Source organism: Arvicola amphibius, chromosome 12, assembly GCF_903992535.2.
Source record: "Arvicola amphibius chromosome 12, mArvAmp1.2, whole genome shotgun sequence".
In the NCBI taxonomy this organism is placed as follows: Eukaryota; Metazoa; Chordata; class Mammalia; order Rodentia; family Cricetidae; genus Arvicola; species Arvicola amphibius.
The window spans coordinates 159,748,266-159,764,935 of record NC_052058.2 but is presented as its reverse complement, the minus strand read 5'-3'; the positions used below and the strand labels follow the sequence as shown (position 1 = coordinate 159,764,935).

The window sequence follows — 16,670 nt, the reverse complement described above, 5'->3', positions numbered from 1 at the left end:
CACTTGTTAATTTAAAAGTAAATTGTTTGTTATTTCCTTAAGCTGTTTTGCAATTTAAATGTCCTTAAACAACCAAAACAAAAATCCAATCAATCTTTCCTTCCAAAGAATAGTTCACTTCAGGCTTGACTACCCATAAAGTTTACAAAAGGGAGAACAAAACTGATTGCTTCCTGTTGCTACTGCCTCATTTCCAACAGAGACAAAGCTGTGGCACATGAGGCCCCATTAAATCAGGGCCATCATCCTGCGAATGCATTCTGTAGGTTGACGCTGCGAAAGATGCTTATTTTCTTTGGCAGGTTTCGTTATGACCGGCAATTGATGTGATTTGTAGGACACACTTTTCATGGGCATCTTGATGGAGTGGAGTCTGTTATTCCTCTGAAATACAGCACTTAAGAGGAAGCTGGGGCGAGTTCCAGGGGAAGCCTGGAGATTTACACTGTTGAACTAGGACGTGGTGGCTTGCAATCACCCAGTTCAAGGTTAAACACTGGCTCAATTAGTAAGCTTTCTGGTAGTATAACCAGGGCACTAGCCAACTTATTAGTCTGTAGAATTACCTGAGGCGACAGTTTCAGAAACAGAAAAACAGCCATGGACTTTAATCTCTGTGTGGCAGGATGGCGAAGGGCTTAGAGTTCAAGAAAGAAAGGGACTTTTGAAAACATGGGAGGTAGTATGAAGCAGTTCTCACTAGGATTGACAAAGAATTTGTTAAATTATTCTAATCCATTTTCTGTTTTATAATAGATACTTTTGGGAACACTCACACTCCTGTTTGGGGGAAAATGTACCAATATTTAAAAAGCAGCAGGGGGCTGGAGAGATAGCTCAGTGGTTAAGAGCACTGACTGCTCTTCAGAAGACCAGAACCTACATGGTAGTTTACAACTGTCTGTGACTCTAGTTCCAGTGGACCTAATACCCTCACACAGACAGACATGAAGGCAAAAACACCAAAGCTTATTAAATAAATAATTTTTTTTTAAAAAAAAGAAGCACAAAGACTTCCTAGCAGGATCTAGGAAGCGTGTGCTCATCAGGCACCTAATCTTTGACCACCACGCATGCTCTCTTTACAGTCCCCTGGCCACATGACACAGACTGTTTTGTTTAACTTGCTTGCAAATTTGATTCTATTCAAAGTCAGGAGCAAACCAAACCAATATGGCAATTGTGCCTACAAGAAAGAATTTTATTTATTCCTTTGTGGAACATGCTGTTCTACCTATAATGATAAAATCTAGGCTGCCATAGACAGTACCCACACTTACACCTGCCGTAGGACACGCAGTGACATAAAGTTAATGGGGAGTAGTCTGAAAAGGACAAAGTAGTTCTTTATACCCCGCCCTCGGAGCTCATCTCACCAAGTTTCTAATCACATCCTCACTTGTTGAATACGCTCCTTTCTTAGCCCAGTAACCTGCATTTTGTGAAGATGGAAAGCCATTGTCCTCTCCTAGATCTAACACAAGATCTAACTCCACAGTGTTGGGTTTATGTTTTATTAGCAAAAGACCATTACACCACACACACACACCACACACACACACACACACACACACACACACACAATTTTCACTTCCTAGTTGTATTCCCTGAGAATCATTCTAATAAGAGAAGCAGATGTCTAAATAAAGAAAGAGCTAATCCCATTTGGGATATGTCATCAATGCGCAGTTGGCCAATCCAACTGGTAACCGTGGCATCTCTCCAAGTACCTGTCTTTTTTCTTTTCAGTTATTGATCCCAGAGAACGGCGTAGCTGAGAAGTGGGTGGAACACCAAAAGACATATTAGCATTAATCAGAATTAAGGTATTGCCTTGAGCAGAAACAGTAGTCTACTTAACAGAGAATTTGCTTTTCCAGTATCCGCTGGTGACTAGAAGCCGATAAATGCAATAAAGCTGGCTCTGGTTTTGGACTATTTGAGTTCATCTGTTCGTATGAGCTTTTCTAACTGCCCAACGTTCTCCTGGAAGATTAGGGGTAACAATGTTGTGAGATTTGGGGGACATTAATCAAGTTTCCACCGTACGTAGTTTAATAGAAACATTCCTGGTTATGGCCAACATCAGCACTGGCAACCAGTAATGTAGCCACAAAGAGCCATTCTGGAACATTCAGAGCACGAGTGTGGACTGACCTTCAGGTTGGTATTGTGCTATGATTGTCACCGTCTGCCCAGCCCCCTTCAGTGCCGCAGCTGCCTGCTCATGAGAGGCTCCACGGAGATCGATGCCATTCACCTAGAAGACAGACCAGAGTTTTAGGAACAATGTCTGCATTTGACCGACAGAATGCAGACAGCAGAAAAAAGTTTTCCAAAATTAATAAACTATCTAAAATCATGCCATACACCTCAAAAAATCCTCCATTTCTTATTGAGGTGTTTCTTAGTTCAGTAAGTTTCCTAGTCATGATTACTTTTAGAAAGCAGGGGTATGCAATTTCATCCGGCGTGCATGGCACAGCCTGGCTGAGTTGGGAAATATTTTGTCTATATCCCTGTCCACAGGGTCTTAGTATGTATATTACCATTTTCCCATGGGTTTCCCAGATTTTCTGGGGCAGATTGGCTTTAAAAATTAGGGGTGGCAGAAATGATAATGAGAGAGACACTGTAATACCACAGACAAGTACGTGCCGACAGATTCATACATTCAACGACGATCTGGGGAGGCGGTAGGGGAATGGGTGCTGGCTTGCTGCCAGAGCTCTCTCTTGTGGGTAAGTGCCTAGTCCTGTCATATGGAGCATGGTGAGACAGCCCCGAGTCCTGTTCCAAAATAACTCGACTAGCCCCATTTCTTATGGCCCAATTGCCGTAATGAATTCTGACAAAAATGAAATAAGGAGTGCCTGGAGTTTATTCTGCTGTCACTAAGTCCCGTTTGGAGCCCAGACGGAGAAGAGGCAGAGCATCTATAAAACAGCCCTGGACTCTGCCAGAAGGATAAAATCATCAAGTCAAAATTCAATGAGAAGCCAAAGTTCAAATCTTCCTCCAAATAATAGGGCTAATAAGTCAGCAGCATACAATTGCCAAGCGTCCCGTGTCCTTCTGAGAAGGCTCCAAGGAGAACAAGAAGCTTACCTGATGGAAGGGAAAACACCACCGAGTCTGGCTTTCTAAGCAACACAGATGCAGCCTCACTGTGTTTCCTTTTGTACACAGAGCAGGATGCTACGTCCAAGAGAAGACGTTAAGAGTTGCTCAGCTCATCGCACGTTCGGTACATTCTCTTGTGTTTGGCTGGGGGCAACTGTCTTTACTAGAGACTGCTGAGTAGTTGAAGGAAGGTGTAGTTATCCTTTTGTTTCCCTAACTGACTTGGCTCACCTGTGATCTTCAACTTTACATTCTTGTTCCCTCAGAATAATGCTATTAACAGCTTCCCATTAACATCTATAGTTTCTTTTGCCTTTCCTCTGGATTTCTATCCTGGTGAATATTTTCCTGCAAGCGTTGGCTATGTATTAGTTTGGGGGCGTTCTCTGTGCTAGGCCTGGCACACTGTGCCAACCATTAAATGAGTGACTGCCATATCATACTCCTCCCTGAACCTGTTTTTTTTTTTTTTTACTTCGGAAGGATGGAATGGGTAGGCTCCTGGGGTCTAAAGCCCCTCTTGCAGTAGGCTCCCATACTTGCATCCTTGATTCCTAGCTAGTGGCAGTATTGGGGAAGGGAGATCATGGAATTTTAGGAGGTTCAGCCTTGCTGGAAGAAGTACATCATTAGAGATAGGCTCGGAGGCTTTGTAGTCTCATCCTACCTCCTGCTTCTGCTTCCTCTACGTTGTTGAGATGTAACCCATCAGCTTCTCGCTCCAGTCATCAGCCATGTCCTCCCTGCCCTTATGGATCTTCCCTCTGGAGTCATAAGCAAAGTAACCCTTTGGGCCCCATCAGTTACTTCAGGTTGAGGTATTTTATCATAGCAGGAGGAAAGGAACTAACAACCACCTCCCCCTCCTTCCTTGAACTGAGAAATTCTAAAGCTACTGGATTTATCTATTCATTTCCAAGACTGCCCAGGATGTGGATGGGTGGGCCAGAAGGATTCAGGCCAGAAGGGTCAGCAAAGGCAGATTTATCTAGACGTTTACCCAAAGCAAGCTCAACCGAACAAACGTCAGGTGCCAAATAATTTTAAATAGTTTCTTCTCTGGTAAAACAATTAACTAGTGTCAAAAATGAACATTACCAGCTGGGCAGTGGTGGTGCATGCCTTTAATCCCAGCACTCGGGAGGCAGAGGCAGGAGGATCTCTGTGAGTTTGAGGCCAGCCTGGTCTACAAGAGCTAGCTCCTGGACAGGTTCCAAAGCTACAGAGAAATCCTGTCTCAAACAACAAACAAACAAACCAAACAAAACAAAACAAAAAGGACATTAACACATAAATATCCAAAATTACAGAACAAACAACGTGAGTGACCTCTCACCAGTCCCAACCTCCACAGGTGTCTATCACTCTGGATTCTCCTAAGTGAAGCATGTACTGTATCTGAGTTTCTGTTGTTCTCACTACATATTTTATTAGCTACCTTTTAAACTGATAAATTAAGTATCATTAATATAAATATGCAACTTGTTTTGGGTTTTGGTTATCACTTAATTCTATATTTTGGGGCATCTTTCAGACAAAGCTCATGTCATTCAAGGTTTGAACTGGAAGTCTAACACTCTGCTTGGTGAATGATCCTACAGTATCTCGTGAGATTCTTGTGGCAATGGTTAAAAATCAGTTCTATTTTCTTTGTAATACATTTATGGACGTCTTCATGAAGGGATAAATTCCTTGGACATGGTCTTGGTAGACAAAGTGTATATGACTTTTAAAAATGGGTTAATTTGTATAATTTAAACATTATTATTTATAATTTAAATGATAAAAAGAAATCCTAAATGCAATAAATCTTATTTAGCAATTGCATGTTGATATAGAATGGAAATACGGCAGATATATAATATGCATGCCTAAAAAATTAAAATCAGCATTAAAAAGCACAAAATAAATATCTTCCTACTATTATCTCAAGAAGTAACTATCTGGGGGCTGGAAAAATAGTTCAGTAGTTAAGATTTGCTCTTGAAGAAAATCCAAGTTTGGGTCCTAGAATCAGATGGCACACAATTACCTATAATTCCAGCTCCAAGGGACCCAGTGTACACACCCACACACACCACACACCACACACACACACACACACACATAAATATAAAGAATTTTAATTTGTTAAAGTTAAAACATTCTGTTTTATTTAGGCAGAAAGGGGATGATGATGTGGGATTCCCTTTGGTATGCTATGAATATGTTTTACCATTGATTAATAAAGAATGCTACTGTCAAGCCTATGGCAGGGGCAAAATATAGTCAGGCTAGAAGAATATATATAGAGAGTAGGCAGAGTCAAGAAGATGTGATGTAGCTGCCATAGCAGAAAGACCGCCCAGAACTTTTACTGGTAGGCACACAGCCTTGTGTTAATACACAGATTAATAGAAATGGGTTGATTTAAGATATAAGAGTTAGCCAGAAAATATGCCTAAGCTATTGGCCAAGCAATGCTATAATTAATATAGTTTTCTGTGTGATTATTCAGGTCCGGATGGCGGGAAATGAAAGGGCCGCCCCTTTTACAGAGAGAGGTCTTTCTGTGTAGTTCCTAGAACTCACTATGTAGACCAGACTGGCCTCAACTCATACAATCCTCCTGTCTCTATCTCCCAATGCGTGATTAAAGGTGTGTGCTATTACAACCAACCTCGAGGAGTTTCTTAGTTACATATTACACATACACATTGATCTCATTGATGTGGGATGTCCTTCTGTATATGTGCTTCTTTTATTGGTTAATGAATAAATCTTTTTCACCAATGGCTTAGCAGAGTAAGTCGGGCAGGGAAAATGTGAACAGAGATATATAAAGAGAGTAGGCAGAGCCAAGGAGATGCCATGTAGTTGCCAAAGGAGAAGGACCCGGACCCTTACCGGTAAGCAACAGCCTCGTGGCAATACAAGATTAATAGAAATGGGTTAATTTAAAATATAAGAACTAACTAGGAATACACCTAAGTTATTTTGCCAAACAGTGTGTAATTAATATAGTTTCTGTGTGATTATTTAGGTCTGGGCGGCCAGGAAATGAATGAGCAGTCTCCGTTTATATCTCATTCATCTAATGCTACATATGGAACATTTTATGTCACTAGTTGACAGTAATGACACACTGGTTCTTTAACACTTTGATATGATAACAATTAATCTATACATAGCAACCAATGGAAAGTTGAACCAAAGATAAGTTTGATAGTCATTTGTCCGTTACCATCTAAAAGTGGGGCATGAATTTATATTCCTGCAAATAACATAATTCTGTTTTTTTTTCTACTAATTAATTCATATGCCTCAACATTTGACTTTTTCCATTTTGGTAAGTGAACACTTAGATTTTTAATTAGATTTTTTTTCAGTTATGAAAGTAAGCATCTTTTATGCTAATTGGTTATTTAATTTATTTTTAAACAAAATGTCTGCTCTATTATATTTGCTGACTTTTTGTTTAGTCAATCCTTTCTAAAGTCTTATTGCATGTTTAAAAAGTATCAATATTGCCTTTAAAAATGCATTTTACCGTTGTTGAACATCAGATTTTATATCTTGTGCTGTCTCTTGTCATGCATAACTGGAAAATGTTTATTGTGTTTCACTGTCTCCAAGTCATCTAATAAATTTTCCATGTTTTCCTAGAATGTGATTATAGCTTTAATTTGGCTATGTAATCTTTAATCAGCTTGAATAAATTGTGGTGTGTGGTATGGGATCAAGTGAGTGGTCACTGTGCCTTAAACTCATAAGAATCCAAGTCCTTGGTCTTGGTATACCAGTTGGCCTAGAGGTGAGTGAAGAAGTGAGCCTTTAAGTTTCATGACATTATCCCAGGCACATGATCATCTACCTGCTACAATGACATTAGCTTATCATTCAGGAACTGCTTCAAAATATCACAGGAAATCCATCCCAATATGGGTCAATTCCTGTGATAAAATTCCTGGTTTTTTTTCCACTTTTTGGTTCCATTCAGCCTTCTGAAGGCTCAGAGAAAATAAATTCTTTATTCTATATGAATTTCCAAATATTACAAGTCTCTAGATTCTTTTCCAAGTTAAATAACCCTACTTCTTCCTCCATATATATTATTCTGCTTCTGCTTGTATACTTCCAGTAACAGAGAACTCTCTCTCTCTCCATTTGCCCATTCTATTTTTGGATATCTTTATGGTTCATGGTTTAGTATCCTAATGCCATTTAATTCTTCTGTGAGCCATAAGCATTATACAGTAAAACTACAGTTGACAGATCATTAGACAGACTCATGAGAGTGTATTCCAATGAGAAACCCGACTTGTAGAACTTAGGGAACACCTGTCTTTTTAATAATTGCTGTCACTTCTGTAGAAATCTTGTGGGGAGGCCATGACTTTTCCCCCTTCATAATGGGATTTATTCTGAAACATCGCAGCAATGGTATAAATCATTCTTAAATATGACTTTTCCCTGTACTGGCAACTGGATGACTTTTTCCTATACTGTGGGGCCTTGGTGTGAAAGCATTCACTCAACCGAAACGTTGTTCTCATAGTGAAATCTACATAAAAATAGTCCTCACAATTATCCTTGCCAAGAGGACTTTCATAAAGAAAGTAAATATGTGGTCACATAAAAATATCAATAGGGACAGGCACTGATTAGGGGAGAGAGCATGTCTGCTCTTACTGATAAACTGATCAGAGTGGCCCTGAATTTCTACCAGCAGACTCAGGAAGCTGTAATCAGCTAGCCTTTGCTCTACTAATCACCCAAATTTAGTTAGCACACATTGTTTCTCTTCTTAGAATTTTGTTACTGATTTAAAGCCCCATTCCAATCCTTCCAGTATCTACGGGGAGTATCTACAGCCATGTGTCTTCTGAGACTAAGGTGCCCACTTTGTCAGTCTCCATCCATCTAATTAGCCCTAAGAAATGCATGCTTGGTACCATAGTTATCACCTGTAGAATCGTTAACTCTGTCTGTGTGGGTATATAGACTGGAATCTGTGTGTGACTGAGAGGAACACCGAGGAGGAATTTCAAGAGGAAACACTGAAAGGAAAAGCAAGGAGCCGCAGGAACCTCGAAAGGAAACATCAAGAAAGCATTGGAGGGCACGTAGGAAGAATAAATGGGACATGATAAAAAGACTTATGTGAGCTAATTTATTTACCCTCAGATCTTTTTAGTTAGTTTTTGCCTGCTATAGCGATCCTTCTGAATCCTGAGAGGTTTGGGGGGCTGGCACCCCAACATAAACCTCAATATAATTCCTCATCAGAGACTCAGCTAAGTGATTTGAATCAAGGATTACAAGAAGGGTGATCATTCTGATTACTAGCCTCCTATATGTGCCTCATGAGAAACCTATACTAAATATCGGATACAGATGACTCTTAAAAATAGCCATTTTAGTTATTTTCCCTTCTAATTTAGGAGAGGAGTAACAGCTATTGTCAGACAATTTTCTATCTAGTGGAGAACAATGACAGGTAACACCCATTTCAAATGCTAGGAGAAGACAAGGTCATAATGTCCTGAGATACAGACGGTACGAGCAGAGATGCGGTAGTTTTCTGGAAGAAGGACCACTGAGAAAATTTCTGAATGGATTATCCACGTGAGGCTGGTTGGATGGTAGTTTCCCCAAGAAGGATGTAGAAAACACAGAAAGAGGAACAGGCAGGGAATTAGAAAGAGTCCTGAGCAGACAGGGGGCATGGATAAATGTGTGTAGAAAGGAGGGTCAGGCCACAGGAAGCAATCTGTTAACTGAAGGGACCAATGGGGAGGATGAGCAGAGGAAAGAGGGGAGAGATGGTGCAAGAGAAAGGAAGGTGAGGAGGGTGTAGGGGTGATGAGGATGTGGGTACTAGGTACCAAGGTTTGTTCTAAGTACTTAATACAGAAGAACTCCCCTAACCTTTAGGACAACTCTATAGATCAAGAAAAGCATTGGCCTACATTTCACAGAGTTGAAGAGTTGATAACTTGCTCAAATAATAAATGATCGATCTTTTATTTGGCGGTTTTATTTGGTGAACCTTAAATCTTCGAGTCTGATTCTTAGCCCTGATGCAGTACTATCTACCTCTCAGGGATCTGGGGGTACAGGGCAATCAGAGTTTATCTTACCTGCAATAGGGGACCACTTCTGTCTAAAGGGGAAAACAATTTTACAGTCCTATGCCCCGGGAACTCAGTGTGTGTAGAGAACGGGAGGGAGGCCGGTGTTCTTGCCACTCCTGTTATGAGACTGAGCGTGAACTAACTGCTCTGGAGATGGTCTCTGGAGATGGTTTTTCATGGGCAGCCCTGAAGTTGTCTGTGGCCCTGGGGTATCCCATCTCACCTCATGTCACTTGCCTTCTCTAGGAACAGTGTCATGGGAAGAACATCAAGTTTAGATTTGGTCAAGACTCTAACCTTAGTCCTTTAAATTAGTAATTCTAGGGCCTAGAGTAACTCACTACCTTCCTGGAACTCAGCTTCTTCATAAGATGGTACTAACTTCTATTTTACTAGGCTGTTCTTAAGGACATTGGGTGATGTGGGAGGGTCTTCTGTTTTAATAAAGAAACTGCCTTGGCCAGCCCTTAGGTGGGTGGAGTAGACAGAACAGGAAGAAGGAAGTGAGGTAGATGGTTCAGTCAGATGCCATACCTCTCCTAAGTTAGTCAGACTGCCATGCCTCTCCTCAGAGAGATGCCAGATGCGATGAAGCCAGCCATCAGGTCAGACATTCTGAATCTTTCCCAGTAAGACACCATTCGTGGTGTTTTACACAGATTATTTGATATGAGTTAGTCAAGATGTGAGTAAGAGGCAGAAAATAATGGGCCAGGCAGTATTTAAAAGAATACAGTTTGTGTGTTGTTATTTTGCGTGTAAAGCTAGCCGAGTGGGATCCAGGTGGGATGAAAAGCAGGCCTGCCCGCAGCTCCACACTACAGAATGGCGCCCAACGTGGATAACTGAATCCACAGAAAGCTTGAGAAAGCTTGGGAAAGAATAGAGTAAAGCATGGCTTCTTGGTAGCAGCAATTTCTCGGGTCTGAGCATGTGTTTTTTTCGGTTTTCAGCCATAGCAGGGAAAATGCCAGCTTTCTGGGCCATCCTGCCAGGGCAAACTCTGACTCTTTCAAGCAGGCGATCCTGACTATGGAGCTTTTGATTGTTGTTTAACACTGTTGCAGCTTGCTTGCTGGCAGGGACCTTGAAACGCCATAGAGTTGTGGCAATAAAAATGGCTACAGTGGGTACCTCCGCCATGAGGTTGGAAAGCTAAGGAATGGGCTGGATCTAGCCGGCAAAGCCGCGGCTTGAATCCTACCCATATTGCTCAGTAATTTAAAGGCTCATGTGGTCAGAAAAAGAAAAAGAAAGATATACAGTAAAAGAAAGATTCAAAGTTGATGAAAACGTCAAAATGGATTACTATGTGTTAAAAATATATGCAGGCTAAAGGTTAAAGTTCTTAAAAGCAAAAAAAAAAAGGAAGTAGTTTGTTGTGGTAGTACACACCTTTAATCCCAACACTTGGGAGGCTGAGGTATATTGACCTCTGTGACTTCAAGGTGTTGTAGCACACACCTTTAATCCCAGCACTTGGGAAGCAGAGACAGTGGATCTCTGTGAGTTCAAGGACAGCCTGGCTTACAGAGTTATTCTAGGACAAAGATATACAGAGAACCCGTCTAAAAAAATGAAAGTAAAATAAACGAAATAGTAGAGGTAAAAATAAAGCCACACAAAGATGGAAAATACACAGAGAATCTTGATACTGTATACTATTATGCTCTCTTTGAATTGTTTAAATCCTGAGGAAGGAGCAACAGCTGCTAAAAGATATTTGTTTATAAATGCTGCTGAACTAATCCAACTTAGATATTTTGAAAATACCTTGACTTCAGAATTTGGATCTAAGGATATGATACTTTGGAAAAGAGATTCTTCTTTTGTTTTTATAGAAAATGAGACCCTGTGGATTGCTTCTATCCCAATATGGTATGATAGACCACGCCCTCCTGAAAGGTTGCTGTGAACACGTTCAGAAAATTACTTCACCCAACTAATGACTGAGATGAACCTGGCACACAGGTTACACCATGAAAGATCTGATTAACAGCGTCCCCATTCAGCAGGAAGCAGTTTGGAGAGAATATCTACATCCATATTCCCAAATATTGTTTATGTGTTCTTTTACATTTAAAGGGGATAGAATAGGGAGATGAGTAATTTGCATTGATATGGATTTTGCTTTAGTGATTTAAATTTAAGGTCAATTTTGTTATATGTATTTGTATTTTTGATACTGATTAAGGTATTGTGATTGTGTAGTTCATTTTACAAATGTAATGTATAATTAAGAAATATAGGTTGTTAATGGATAATCATCGATAATAGTAAAGCTTATAGTCATGTAAGTTAGATTTTCTAGATATATAGAGATATATTTAAGTTAAATAGGCATTCTTCATATCTTTCAAAGACTATAGAATATGGCATTTAAAATGTTTTAATAACTTATGGCTTTTCATGACAATGAGACACATCTGCTCCTGGCAGCACCAGCTACTTCAAAAGGAAGATGGGCATCGAAGAGCCTACTTATGGAGTTTGATAGCCATTTGGGCAAGAAACTGCTCTTGCCTGGACTATTGCATAAACTGGACACAGAGAACCCTCAGAGAGAGGACTGCTGAACTTGCCTATAGGTGAGATGATCTCTCTGGGTTCCTGATTCATGAAAGAGTCTGTGAGACATTCTGTAGGACACAACAGATAGTGACTGAACTGTCTTTGAAATTTCCTGCTTCATGGGAAAGTCTGCTGGATACTGTGGGCCTGAAGGCTGAAGATAGATGCCCCAACAATACAAAAGAACTTTGGGTGACTGTCCAGGCAACAAGATGTCTCTATCATTTCTAGAGTTTGGAAATTGCATATTTCTTATTTACTTAGGTAATATTGTGTCCTTCTGGAGTCTTTGATGGAGCTGAAGAAGAATAAATAGTTATAGTTTTCCTTAGTTATGATAAAAGAAAGTAGATATAAATATTGTAACTATAATTCTTACTTGATAACTGTTTTATTATATGTAATTTTGCTGTTAAAGTTAAAGCCTTCTTTTTTGTTTAAACAGAAAAAGGGGAAATGATGTGGGAGGGTCTTCTGTTTTAATAAAGAAACTGCCTTGGCCAGCCCTTAGGTGGGTGGAGTAGACAGAACAGGAAGAAGGAAGTGAGGTAGATGGTTCAGTCAGATGCCATACCTCTCCTAAGTTAGTCAGACTGCCATGCCTCTCCTGAGAGAGAGATGCTATGAAGCCAGCCGCCAGGTCAGACATGCTGAATCTTTCCTGGTAAGACAACACTTTGTGGTGTTAAACAGATTATTAGATATGGGTTAAAGCAAGAGATGTGAGAATTAGCTAATAAGAGACTGGAAATAATGGGCCAGGCAGTATTTAAAAGAATACAGTTTCCGTGTAATTATTTCGGGTTTTAAGCTAGTCAGGAGGCCGAAAGCAGGGCGGCGGAAATGCAGCCCACAGCTCCTCACTACAATTGGGGATAATAGTAATTGTACTTAACATAATACTTGACACATAGTAGCTATTCAATAAATGAATGCTATCTGTATTATAACATTATCTATTGCCTATGAAATCAAGCCTAAAACGGGCTTTTATCAGCAGCAATAAAATCACGGGATGACTTTTGTAGAAGACTTCTATATTGAAATAGGAGTGACTAAAACCCAAAGCTGCATCAGTTATTAATTGTGAAACAATACAAAGGGTTGGTCCAGCGGGAAAGGTTTACGGAACTGGTGCCAGGTTTCAATTAAAATCAGTCAGATAAAGGCACAAAGGACTCTACAGCAAATTATTTCTCAGTAGGAGGTCTGGGTAGACTATGGCAATGAGACAGCTAAGAAGAAACTGGGGCAGAATCCAATCTCTCTCTCTCTCTCTCCCCTCCTCTCTCTCTCACTCTCTCTCTCTCTCTCTCTCTCTCCTCTCTCTCTCTCTCTCTGTCTTTCAGAGAGACTATGGATATAAGGTGAGCAGATACATTCCCAGTGTTTTAAGTAAGTGTAGAAGGGTCTTGTCTTTTCTCCACAGTGGAAGAATGACTTCACTGTCCTGAAGTGAAGAAATACAGTGATCAGGTATGTATGACTCTGTGGCAATTTTCTCAAGCCACCAAGGGGACACTGGGAAATGATGCTGCGGAGGCCTGCCATCCATTGGGGCCTCTGGGCTGTAAATCCAGCAATTTCTGTGATTTAAAGCTAACACCTCCAAAGCATTTTACAATTAGTAAACTGTTTTCTTACTGCTCATTTTGTACTGTACAGGTAGGTTTAAACAAACAAATATGCTAAAAACACATATACTAAGTGAGGCAAGCAGAGAGACTAAAAATGTCCCACTTATGTAGGGTGTGAGCCATCTGGGCGTCAAACACAGAGTATATGGAGGAAGTAGGGGAACAAGAGTCGTCTGGAGTGCTATGGAAAGAAGTTCTGTCTGTCAGTAAGCGCCCAGGGATCTACTGGAGTGTGGCACGTGGTGTTTCCTACGTTTGGGAGAATAGCCCTGGTAATGAAGGAAGTCAGGATTCAAGACTTAAGTGGTCAGAAATAAGACAGGAGGTGGGACACGGTGATAAGTCTGCAAATGACAAAAGATGAAGACGTGAATTACGCAAACAAGAATGAGATGGAGGTAGAGATGGGACCCAGACTGGAGAGAGGAAACAGAGGAGGTGGAGGTTGCGCGTGAAGCTGTCCTCCAGTGTTCTGGGATCCATCCAGAGTTCAACCAACATCTATCCAACTTACTAGACTAGAAATGGGGGAGAAGAAAACATCAGACCCTTTAAAGATGATCGGACCCGAGAGGGTACCACGAATCAAGAGATGCAGAATGGAAAGTGAGTTTGGCTTGAGAGAGGATCCTCTGCTTTGTTTTGGAAACGTTGTCTGCTGCTGTCTCTGTCAGACATCTATGGCTTTCAGATATATGCTCGGAGTTTAGAGAAATGGGTAAGGTTAGTAATTATTTTGTTACTTATGACCCCAGAGTCAATACCTGGACACATGGCAACCACATGCAGAAGAGGTTTGCTGTACAAAATAGCAGTATTCAGATCACCACCATATCAGGGCAGAAGAGCTAGTTTATGCAAAACCCCTAGAACAGTGCCCGGTACACAGGGTACACAGTTAGGACGCACCGTTACCAGCTATTGTTGAGTCCTCTCCAGTCACACATGAAGTGAGAGGGTGACTTGAGTTATTATAAAATCACTCCAAGAAAGGCCCAGTCATTCGGCTAAGAGAAACGCTTGAGCCCTGTAAATGTGTGTCCCAAGTTGCAGTACTATCCTGCTCTAAGCCCGTTCCATTTGGGGACGCCCCCTCACGTCTTTGTGCCTCACTTTCTTCATTGAGGAAGACAGACTCATGCTAAATGTGTGAGGTCCCTTCCAGTGCTTAATAACCAAACATTCTGTACTCGGTATTCACGTTGTTGACAGCTTGAGAAACATGACTCGCTCTGCATTCAACTTTTCCAGCTCCCCGAAGCAAGCTTCAAAGGGAATGAACTATAAATTGCATGTGAAGGAGAAATTTCTAATTAAGTTTCCTTTTCTTCCTCGGGGCAGTGGCACTCGGGAGAGAGCGCTAACACTTCTGACAGGAGCTGCCCGAGCGCTCAGGACTAGAATACTGGAACACAGGGAAAATGAAAAATTGATATTGGATATTTACACGTCTTCGCAGTTAAATGTTAGCACTCCTTTTAAGTCTGGCTCACGGAAGCAAAAAAAAAAAAATTATGCAGACTTATATTTTTAAAACAGATTTAGAAATGTCTGTGCTGTGCCAAAGGCATCAGTAGAGGGCTGATCACTTTGCAGTCGGTGAGTGAAAATAATCACATCAGTCCAGCTGGGCAAACCCAACAGACGGGACAAAGCACCGGAAAGAAGTTTCGGTGTAGCTGGCTAACGCCCTCTGTGAGAGCACAGACGCAAAGGTACCTGAGACCCTTGTCATTCACGACGCACAGCCCTGATCTAGCCTCTACCTCCAGTGCTGACGGATTTCCTGAATAGAGGCTTTTAAATCTGTACTTTTACTTTATATTTTCACTTGGATACCAAAGACGTCAAACCTGTCGTGCTCAAAAATCAAACGATTTTCTCCTGGACCTCCTGGTTGGTTTTCTCCCCTTACTCTCAGCAGTTAACAACCCACCACATGAGACCCTTGGCAAAGAATCTTCCTCCTCTCATCTCCTCATGGAGTCCCTCAGCAGCTCTGTTTAGTCTAGCTGGAGAGCATAGTAGGATCTCACCCTCTCTGCAGCCCCCTCCCCCCCACTGTCAGCAGCCTCTCCCAGTTCTCCCTGGGATGCAGCGGGAGCATGTCAGATTCCACTGTGCCTGGGCCTGCCTTGCGCCCACCTCCCCAGGGCCGGCCAATCCCTGTGGTGCCAGATGGCAGAAGCTGGGCCCCTCCTCCATAGCTGGCTTCCCCAGGACAGGCTAGGAGGCCCTGGGTAGCCAGGCCAGGGCAACTGCACCTGCCTCTTCCACTGCTGGCCTGGGCTGGGCTCCATTTCCCTTTCAGCAGCCAGGTGTAGAAAGTTCACACCTTGCCTTTCCATTGGCTTCTTGTTCCTTTGCTCTGGATAAAACCTGAACTTTGGGCCTTGATCTTGGCCCACCCCTCTCATTCCTTCTCAGGTCCCTTTTTGCTGTTGTCCTACAAGGGCCTTCATTTTGTTTTCCTCAGCCCCAGGGCAGCTGCGCCAGAGATCTGAATGAACAGCTGGAGTACTTTTTGGTCATTCTCTTATCTGGCCACTTTCCCCCTCAATTCTCAGCTTTGATGCCAGTTTCTTAGAGTATTTTGCTCTTGCTCCCTTGAACTTCACCTCGTTGCCTGTTCTGAACAGACCTTGCTTTGATTTCTTACAGAATTTGGGATCCTTGAGAAGATAATAAGAAGAACCTCCACCTGGCGATGGGTGAAGAAAATGACTGAGCCCCACATTGGAGCACCGGACTGAGCTCCCAAGGTCCTGATGAGGAGCAGAAGGAGGGAGAACATAAGAAAGAAAGTCAGATCCGTGAGGGTTGCGTTCACCCATTGAGATGGTAGGACAGAACTAACGGGAGATCACCAACTCCAGTTGGAATGGGACTGATGGAACATGTGACCAAACCGGACTCTCTGAATGTGGCCGACGGTGGGGGCTGACTGAGAAGCCAAGGACAATGGTGCTGGGCTTTGATTCTTCTGCATGGACGGGCTCTGTAGGAGCCTTCTCAGCTTGGTTGATCACCTTCCTGGACCTGGGGGGAGTTGGGAGGACCTTGGACTTAACATAGAGTAGGGAACCCTGATGGCTCCTTGGCCTGGAGAGGGGGGGAGGGGAGGTATGGGTGGAGGGGAGGGGAGGGAAGGGGGAGGAGGAGGGGAGGAGATGGAAACTTTTAAATAAAAAAAAATAAACCATGAAAAAAAGATAAAAAAAGA

At 41.9% G+C, this 16,670-nt stretch overlaps 1 protein-coding gene across 1 annotated transcript in view; it reads right to left on the bottom strand.

Annotated features, from left to right (window-relative positions):
* Window positions 1-16,670, bottom strand: part of Dlg2 (discs large MAGUK scaffold protein 2) — a 701,330-nt gene that overhangs the window by 274,581 nt on the left and 410,079 nt on the right. Inside the window, 1 exon segment of the mRNA XM_038313618.1 lies at window positions 2,158-2,260. Coding sequence (XP_038169546.1) covers window positions 2,158-2,260 — 103 coding nt within the window.